Source organism: Nerophis lumbriciformis, linkage group LG33 (assembly GCF_033978685.3).
Source record: "Nerophis lumbriciformis linkage group LG33, RoL_Nlum_v2.1, whole genome shotgun sequence".
NCBI classification, from domain to species: domain Eukaryota; kingdom Metazoa; phylum Chordata; class Actinopteri; order Syngnathiformes; family Syngnathidae; genus Nerophis; species Nerophis lumbriciformis.
In genome coordinates, this window is record NC_084580.2 from 22,755,171 (window position 1) to 22,765,000 (window position 9,830).

The 9,830-nt window shown below is 39.7% G+C and overlaps 1 protein-coding gene across 1 annotated transcript in view; it reads left to right on the forward strand.

Annotated features, from left to right (window-relative positions):
- The first annotated feature begins 1,578 nt into the window (after nucleotides 1–1,578).
- Nucleotides 1,579–9,830, forward strand: part of LOC133575721 (uncharacterized) — a 29,057-nt gene continuing 20,805 nt past the window's right edge. Inside the window, exons 1-2 of the mRNA XM_072912131.1 lie at nucleotides 1,579–2,029; nucleotides 7,490–8,856. Of these exons, the coding sequence (XP_072768232.1) occupies nucleotides 1,906–2,029; nucleotides 7,490–8,856 (1,491 nt within the window). The 5' untranslated portion in view covers nucleotides 1,579–1,905. The remainder of the gene's footprint in view (nucleotides 2,030–7,489; nucleotides 8,857–9,830) is intronic.

Consider the following 9,830-nt stretch of genomic DNA (forward strand, 5'->3'; position numbering starts at 1 on the left):
AGTGTAGTCACACAGACCAGGTAGGCAATTTGAGTCACACCTTGTAAAACACTTTGTAAAACCTTGCTGGAATTATTACCTCTACTGCCCCCTAGTGGCCGTTAGAAAGGATGCATACATTTTGTGTTGAAGTCCTTAAAGCTGTCTTTCACTTTTTGTCTTGTCCTTTTGTGTCCCAGATGAAGTCGTTAGTGGCTCGGGGGAGGATAGGCGGGGCATTAGCTCAGCAACATTCTTCTTTTATTTTCTTTTTTACAAGAAGTTTGCTGACAAAGTGCAAGTGTTTGTGGCCGTTACTGTACATGTTGGTATTGATCACACCACCCAGTAGATATAGGGAAAATGGTCAAGATCATTAAAGGGGAACATTATCACAATTTCAGAATGGTTAAAACCATTAAAAATCAGTTCCCAGGGGCTTATTATATTTTTCAAAGTTTTTTCAAAATTTTACCCATCACGCAATATCCCTAAAAAAAGCTTCAAAGTGCCTGATTTTAACCATCGTTATATACACCCGTCCATTTTCCTGTGACGTCACATAGTGATGCCAACACAAACAAACATGGCGCATAGAACAGCAAGCTATAGCGACATTAGCTCGGATTCAGACTCGGATTTCAGCGGCTTAAGCGATTCAACAGATTACGCATGTATTGAAACGGATGGTTGTAGTGTGGAGGCGCTATACAAGTATAACCCATTTATCATTTAATTATCATTTATATATATATATATATATATATATATATATATATATATATATATATATATATATATATATATATATATATATATATATATAGCTAGAATTCACTGAAAGTCAAGTATTTCTTATATATATGAAATACTTGACTTGGTGAATTCTAGCTGTAAATATACTCCTCACCTCTTAACCACGCCCCCCCCCCCCCCCCCCCACCCTCCCCCACCTCCCGAAATCGGAGGTCTCAAGGTTGGCAAGTATGGGCACAGTCACTCTCCCAACTTTCGCCACGCCGTCCACAATGTAAATTGAAATCATGAACACAATGTGAGAATTTGGATTTCACTTTAAGAAAGAGTCTTTTGTGTATGAGAGCAAATGATTCACACTTTAAAAAAAAATGAAATACACGACACGATCGATCCACGCATGCGCGAAGATTACGTCACTTCCTGGACCTGCAATTTGTTTTATGACAGAGCTCTTGCGACATCACGTTCTGTGATATTTGAATGTTTTATTCATGTTTTGTACAAAAATAGATTATCTCGGAGTAAAAGGGAAAAACAATAAAAACACGTGGAAGGGTAGATTTAAAGAAATCAGGCAGTAATATCGCTACAATTTCTACCACTTTCACTCTTGTCGTTGCAATGAATGTCGCACGGGGGCGCCACTGAACCCCATCATTAAAGGTTTGTTTGATATACTTTCCATTTATTTATTTTTAAACAAGACACTCTTGTATATCACATTTTTATTCAAATAAATATTACAGAAAAGAAAAGCATGGTAACAGTGACAGCAGGCAATATCTTCGTCCACTCGGCTGTGACGTCATTCCCAGCTTCCGGCGTAAACGGAAGACGGCAGAACAGAGCAGTCCTGCCTTGTAACGTCAAGTGTGCTAACTGTCGTGAAAGCACATCGACGGAAAAAGAAGCGAGCAAGACGCTAATAAGTCAGTCTTATTATTTCTTATCCAGTTTGAAATATTTACGTCGTATAAAATACATCTTTGATTCTTTATTTCAGGATAAAGTCGTCTCGAAGCACCGTGCCACTTCTCGTGCTATCTTAGTTAGCTTAGCTTGCTAGTTAGCTTAGCTTGTTAGCTGCTAACAAAGAGACGCGGACGTTATCAACACATCGCTAAGTAGAGATCAAATGTGAGTGTAAAGTGTTGTGATTGTGGGAAAATGTGCGAAAGAACGATAGCAAAGTACGAGGAGGAACTTTGTCCGACAAAAGAGGAGAAGGAGCGACAACATCAACTACTGGACGCTGTTTTCAAGAAACATCAAGTTGTGTTACACAGAACAGGTTTGTTGACTTCTTACTCTCACATCTTTACTAACTTTATATTTGACTAATAACAAGAAAATGACATTTGGAATATATAATATAATCACAATGGCCAGTGGTGGAACAAGTCAGAGCTGGGCCGGGGGCGGGCCCCATGACGGAGTCTCCTAAACCCAAATAATAAAGCTAATTCTAACATCATTTTTACAACATACACATGCCTCTCTGGGTTTACCGCCAACAATCTTTAACCAGGTTTTAAAAAGTTTGCCAGCCATTTTTGCTGAAATTTGCATTTTCCCGACATGTATTTATTTTCTCACTTTCACCACAGCATCAGCCCGTTCACAGGATGTACAACCCCCGTTTCCATATGAGTTGGGAAATTGTGTTAGATGTAAATATAAACGGAATACAATGATTTGCAAATCATTTTCAACCCATATTCAATTGAATGCACTACAAAGACAACATATTTGATGTTCAAACTCATAAACTTTATCTATTTTTTTTGCAAATAATAATTAACTTACAATTTCATGGCTGCAACACGTGCCAAAGTAGTTGGGAAAGGGCATGTTCACCACCGTGTTACATGGCCTTTCCTTTTAACAACACTCAGTAAACGTTGGGAACTGAGGAGACACATATTTTAAGCTTCTCAGGTGGAATTCTTTCCCATTCTTGCTTGATGTACAGCTTAAGTTGTTCAACAGTCCGGGGGTCTCCGTTGTGCTATTTTAGGCTTCATAATGCGCCACACACTTTCCATGGGAGACAGGTCTGGACTACAGGCAGGCCAGTCTAGTACTCGCACTCTTTTACTATGAAGCCACGTTGATGTAACACGTGGCTTGGCATTGTCTTGCTGAAATAAGCAGGGGCGTCCATGGTAACGTTGCTTGGATGGCAACATATGTTGCTCCAAAACCTGTATGTACCTTTCAGCATTAATGGCGCCTTCACAGATGTGTAAGTTACCCATGTCTTGGGCACTAATACACCCCCATACCATCACACATGCTGCCTTTTCAACTTTGCGTCTATAACAATCCGGATGGTTCTTTTCCTCTTTGGTCCGGAGGACACGACGTCCACAGTTTCCAAAAACAATTTCAAATGTGGACTCGTCAGACCACAGAACACTTTTCCACTCTCTATCAGTCCATCTTAGATGAGCTCAGGCCCAGCGAAGCCGACGGCGTTTCTGGGTGTTGTTGATAAACAGTTTTCATCTCGCATAGGAGAGTTTTAACTTGCACTTACAGATGTAGCGACCAACTGTAGTTACTGACAGTGGGTTTCTGAAGTGTTCCTGAGCCCATGTGGTGATATCCTTTACACACCGATGTCGCTTGTTGATGCAGTACAGCCTGAGGGATCGAAGGTCCCGGGCTTAGCTGCTTACGTGCAGTGATTTCTCCAGATTTTCTGAACCCTTTGATGATATTACGGAGCGTAGATGGTGAAATCCCTAAATTCCTTGCAATAGCTGGTTGAGAAAGGTTTTTCTTAAACTGTTCAACAATTTGCTCACGCATTTGTTGACAAAGTGGTGACCCTCGCCCCATCCTTGTTTGTGAATGACTGAGCATGTCATGGAATCTATTTGTATACCCAATCATGGCACCCACCTGTTCCCAATTTGCCTGTTCACCTGTGGGATGTTCCAAATAAGTGTTTGATGAGCATTCCTCAACTTTATCAGTATTTATTGCCACCTTTCCCAACTTCTTTGTCACGTGTCGCTGGCATCAAATTCTAAAGTTAATGATTATTTGCAAAAAAAATAAAGTTTATGAGTTTGAACATCAAATATGTTGTCTTTGTAGCATATTCAACTGAATATGGGTTGAAAAGGATTTGCAAATCATTGTATTCCGTTTATATTTACATCTAACACAATTTCCCAACTCATATGGAAACGGGGTTTGTAGAAAAATTATCAAAGGGGATCTGATTTATTTTACTTTGCCTATCATTCACAATCCTTATGTGAGACAATAACATGTTTTTAATTTTTATGCATTCTAAGTCGTAAACAAACATTAGCAAAATCTTAACTACCGTATTTTCCGCACCATAAGGCGCCCTGGGTTATAAGCCGCGCCTTCAATGAACGGCATATTTCAAAACTTTGTCCACCTATAAGCCGCGCCCCGTGTTGTAAGCCGCATCTAACTGCGCTAAAGGAATGTCAAAAAAACAGTCAAATAGGTCAGTCAAACTTTAATAATATATTAAAACCAGCGTGATGTGGGCGCGCATGGAGTCGTATATCAACATGGACAGAGCTGCGTGAAAAAAGCCACCCGGCCTCTTCGCGTAAACTTAAACTTACCTTAACCACTCGCTCATCTTTTCTTCATCCATCCCTTCGAGTTAGCTTTTATGATGACGCCGGCTGGAAAGGTCTCTTTTGGCAAGGTCTTCCTTTTGAATATCACCATGGGTGGAAGTTTCTGGCCATTAGCATGGCTAGCTAGAACCACAGTGAAGGATGACTTCTCATTCCCTGTGGTGCGAATATTCACCGTACGTGCTCCCGTTGTATCCACAGTGCGGTTCACAGGAATATCAGTTGCTGTGAAATAGTAATCCGTGTGCGGATGGAGAGATTGCGTCTTTTCATGAACCGGATCCCTGTCGCTTAGTAGGAGCCATTTTGTGGTCTTTACAGATGTAAACACACATAAGAAATGAAACGTACGGTAATATCCGCGCGCTTTTTCTTCTTCTACGCGGGCGGGTGGTTGCTTACAGTAGAAGAAGAAGCGCTTCCTGTTCTATGGGGGCGGGTGCTTACCTTGGCGGTTGCTTGCGTAGAAGAAGAAGCGCTTCCTGTTCTACCGGGAAAAAAGATGGCGGCTGTTTACCGAAGTTGCGAGACCGAAACTTTATGAAAATGAATCTTAATATTAATCCATATATAAAGCGCACCGGGTTATAAGGCGCACTGTCAGCTTTTGAGAAAATTTGTGGTTTTTAGGTGCGCCTTATAGTGCGGAAAATACAGTACCCTAATTCTAACAATGAAGTCAATGGGAGCACCTCTATTCCGCTCACTAATCCCCCTTAATAAGAATTAGTTGATCAATCTAATATACCCAGAAGTCATTTTTTAAATGCTATCTCTTTAAAACATGCTGTAAAAATGCATATCCTCTGGAAATGTGCCTTATAATAGCCACAAACCGGAGGATACATTTTTAATTAGGATAACATTTAAAAAATAGTTTAAAGGATTTATGGAATTTTCAAGGGTGTACTTTGCCTTCCGCCCCCCTGTCACACCAAAAGGGACAAGAGGGGAAAAAATGGATGGATGGAAAAAGACAAATCATAGATTAATATTTATATCCTTTAGATGCATGAAAGATAAAGTAGAGTTAATGAAACATGTAGAATAGATTGTGTTTTACACCCTCTGTTGTTTAAAAAGGGTACAGTTAGGGCTGGACTATTATGGCAAAAGTAATAATCACCATTATTAGGGACCGCAATGTCCCTTTGGGACAGAGGACCCTATTAAATTTGGTTTTATTATTATTCTTTATTATACCGCCGCCTTTTTGAGCTTTAATTTGACCCCCTTAACATGCTTAAAAACTCACCATATTTGACACAATCATCAGGACTAAAACCAAACCCTAAAACTCAAAATCACGCTCTAGCGCCCCCTAGGAAAAAACACAGACAAAACGGCCTGTAACTTCCAGTGGGAATATCGTAGATACATAAAACAAAAACCTCTATGTAGGTCTGACTTAGACCTAGGTTTCATACACTATCATCCTTCAGCAAAAATCAACAGGAAGTTGGCAATTCCCCCTTTAAAACAAACATTTTGTAAAAACAGTCATTGTTGCCTCTTTGAGCTGTAATTTGACCCCCTTAACATGTTTCAAAACTCACCAAACTGGACACACACATCAGGACTGGCGGAAATTGCGATTTAATAAAAAAAAATCAAACCCGAAAACTCAAAATTGCGCTCTAGCGCCCCCTAGGAATAAAACACAGACAAAACTGCTCCTAGGAAGAAAACACAGACAAAACTGCTTGTAACTTCCGGTGGGAATGTCGTAGAGACATAAAACAAAAACCTCTATGTAGGTCTGACTTAGACCTAGGTTTCATACACTATCATCCTTCAGCAAAAATCAACAAGAAGTTGGCAATTCCCCCTTTAAAACAAACATTTCGTAAAAACAGTCATTTTTGCCTCTTTGAGCTGTAATTTGACCCCTTTAACATGTTTCAAAACTCACCAAACTGGACACACACATCAGGACTGGTGGAAATTGCGATCTAATAAAAAAAATCAAACCCGAAAACTCAAAATTGCGCTCTAGCGCCCCCTAGGAATAAAACACAGACAAAATTGCTTCTAGGGAAAACACAGACGAAACTGCTTATAACTTCCGGTAGGAATGTCGTAGAGACACATAAAACAAAAACCTCTATGTAGGTCTCACTTACACCTACATTTCATAGATTGACAACCCCCAGCAAAAATCAACAGGAAGTTTGCAATTCCCCCTTCAAAACAAAAGTGGGGTCAAAACAGTCACCTTTTTTTTAAACATTATCTCCTCTGAGCGCGTTTGTCGTGTCGGCTTCAAACTAGCACAGGAGAGAGATTGAACCCTTCTGATTAAAAGTTGATGAAAGAGTTTTCGTAACTGCTCCGGTTTTGATTTTACAAGCCTTCAAAGAACCGCTGCGCTGATGCTGCTGCGCTGCTGCCGTCTCAAGATGGCCGCTTAAAAGCAGGAAGCCCCAGCGTGACCACACAATGCAGACAAGGTAGGTAATGTGCGGGTAAAGATATGTTGACTGGGTACAGGCAGAAAGCACAAGTGTGACTCCAATATGCAGAGAAGGTAGATAATGTGCGGGTGAAAATAGGTTGAATGGGTACAGGCAGGAAGTACCAGCGTGACCTTACTATGCAGAGAAGGTTAAACTACATGATTACATAGATATGTTGTATGGGTGAAAAAAAGAAGCACCAGTGTGTCCCCAGGATGCAGGGAAGGTAGGTAATGTGCAGGTAAAGACATGTTGAATGGGCAAAGGCAGGAAACACCAGCAAAAGTCGGTCCCGTCCATCGCTGCTTGCAGCTTTAATTTTGATCGATATTGTACTACTGCGTGGAGGCTGGCATGTGGTACATTATTTCCTGTGTGTGTATGACTTATTCAGAGGGAGAACAGCACACTAGTATGGCGTCTACCATTAAGGTTTGCAGGAATGACTTTTAGGATGTTTTTATATGAATAAGGGGGATTGGACGTTGGCCTGGGAAGGCATTCCCCTGAAGGTCTTCTTCATGTGTCAGCTGGAAGTACCCTGACTGCTGTGAGGGGAAACTGATGAGATTGTGAGATCATATGTTGGTGCAGGACAATGTCTCATGTGACTGAGCAAAGCTGGACTTTTCTAAAGAATGTTTGTTTCCTCCTGTCCCGCAGATGTCGAAGAAGAACATCTTGCTCGTGAGCAAGAAGAAGAGCCACAGCCCCCCCACATTAAGGAGGAAGAAGCTTTACCACATTCCCATCACGTTAAAGAGGAGGACGAGACGCCAAAGACCCATAGTGTTAAACTGTCCCTTCACATTAAAGGTCAAGTGGCGGACCCACTGATCTTACACAGCAAAAATGAAGAGGAGGACCCACTGACCCCTCACTTTAAGGTTCAAGAGAATCCGCTGACCCCTTACATTAAAAAGGAAAAGGAGGACCCACTGAACCCCTACTTTAAAGAGGAAGAGGAGGACCAAGAGCCGCTGCACATTAAAGAGGAAGAGGAGGAACACAGCATCAGTCAGCCTAAATGGTTGGAGGAGTTCCCAGTGACTGGTGTCCCTGTGAAGAGTGAAGATGATGAGGTCAAAGGTGAACGTGAGGAGAAGAGCAGCAGCTCAACACAACACATGACAACAGAAGCTGATGGAGACCACTGTGGAGGATCACAAGCAGACAAGCTCTTAGCTCCACTATCAGATAGTGAGGACACAACGTCACACTCTCCTGACACTGATGATGAAGACTCTAAAGATGATAAGACATGTCACACTGACAACACACACTTCACATGTTCTCACTGTGACAAAACTTTTAAATACCATAGTCATCTGAAAGTACACATGAGAACACACACCGGAGAAAAACCTTTTATCTGTTCACTCTGTGGTAAAGGTTTTGTAGAAAGTCACAATTTGAAAGTACACATGAGAAGACACACTGGTGAAAAACCTTTTTCTTGTTCAATCTGTGGTAAAGGTTTTGCACAAAGTTCATGTTTGGTGAAACACAGAAGAAGACACACCGGAGAAAAAACTTTTATCTGTTCAATCTGTGGTAAAGGTTTTGTTCTAAGCAACAATTTGAAAGTGCACATGAGAATACATACCGAAGAAAAACGTTTTATCTGTTCAACCTGTGGTAAAGGTTTTGTAGAAAGTCGCTATTTGAAAGCACACATGAGAACACACACTGGTGAGAAACCTTTTTTTTGTTCTATCTGTGGCTTATCTTTTACAAGGAAGGAACATTTGGAAGTGCACATGAGAACACACACTGGTGAAAAACCTTTTTCCTGTTCAACTTGTGGTAAAGGTTTTACACAAAGTCGTTGTTTGAAAAGACACAAGAGAACACACACTGGCGAAAAATCACATTCCTGTTCAATCTGCAACAAAAGCTTTTGTGACCGATCGAACCTTGTAGCACACATGAGAACACATCCAGGAGAGAAAGTGTTGAGTTGCAGTGTGTGTGGTGAAAGATTCTCATATAAGTACCAGTGTAAGAAACACAAGTGTGCTGGTGAGAACAGCAGCAGCAAATGAAACTGCAGGATTTGACTTTCTAACAACATCAGCACATATAACATGTGTGACATTGTTGTTTGTGTAACAATCTTTTTAATATGCTTCTACATTTATAGATTATATATTTTATGATAGTGCTTTTTTTCAGTCAAGTACATGCATTAATATGCAACATTGTGTACTTTTATTAAACATTTAACAAAACAATTTGACTAAACAGTACAATACATATTTTACTTATACGTATATATATTCATAATACAATTTTAGACTTATTCATAATAGTGGGTTTTTTATAGGTGTTTTGAAGTATTGAAGTATTACATATTTGTATTTCTAATTGTTAATGATCCCATAGATTAGCACCTTTATGTGATATACATATGTACTGGTTCACATCTGAAACATCTTCTGGACCACTTCAGGAAGCATATTATTATTTACTTTATACATAATTTGAACAGTTGTCTTTTATACAATTTTAAAATATGTGATTTTATGAATAATTTGTTGGGTCTCTATAATCCATTTTATTAATGCTCTTTATTACTCTCTTTTGTAATATGATGATTGTGTTGTGATTGTTTTATATGTATGTACCCAGACCTTTATGCAATATAAACTCTGGAACGATCTCCCTCTCCATGTGAGACAGGCCCCTTCTTTGGCTATTTTTAAGACCCTTCTTAAAACCCATTTTTATTCACTGGCTTTTAACCCAGCATGAGACTTTGAACTGTTTTTACCTTTTAACTTTTTGAACTGTTTTTAACTTTTAAACTGTTTTTATCTAACAAACTGTTCTTAGGGTAATTTATATTTGCTTTTTAATTGTGTATTTTTATTTCTGTTTTAAATGTTATTTTTTAGTCTGTCCTTTGCCTCCATTTCTTTGTGGTGTACAGCCCTTTGTTTTTCAACTGTGGTTGTTTTTAAAGGGCTTTATAAGTAAAGTTGGTATGGTATGGTATGGTATA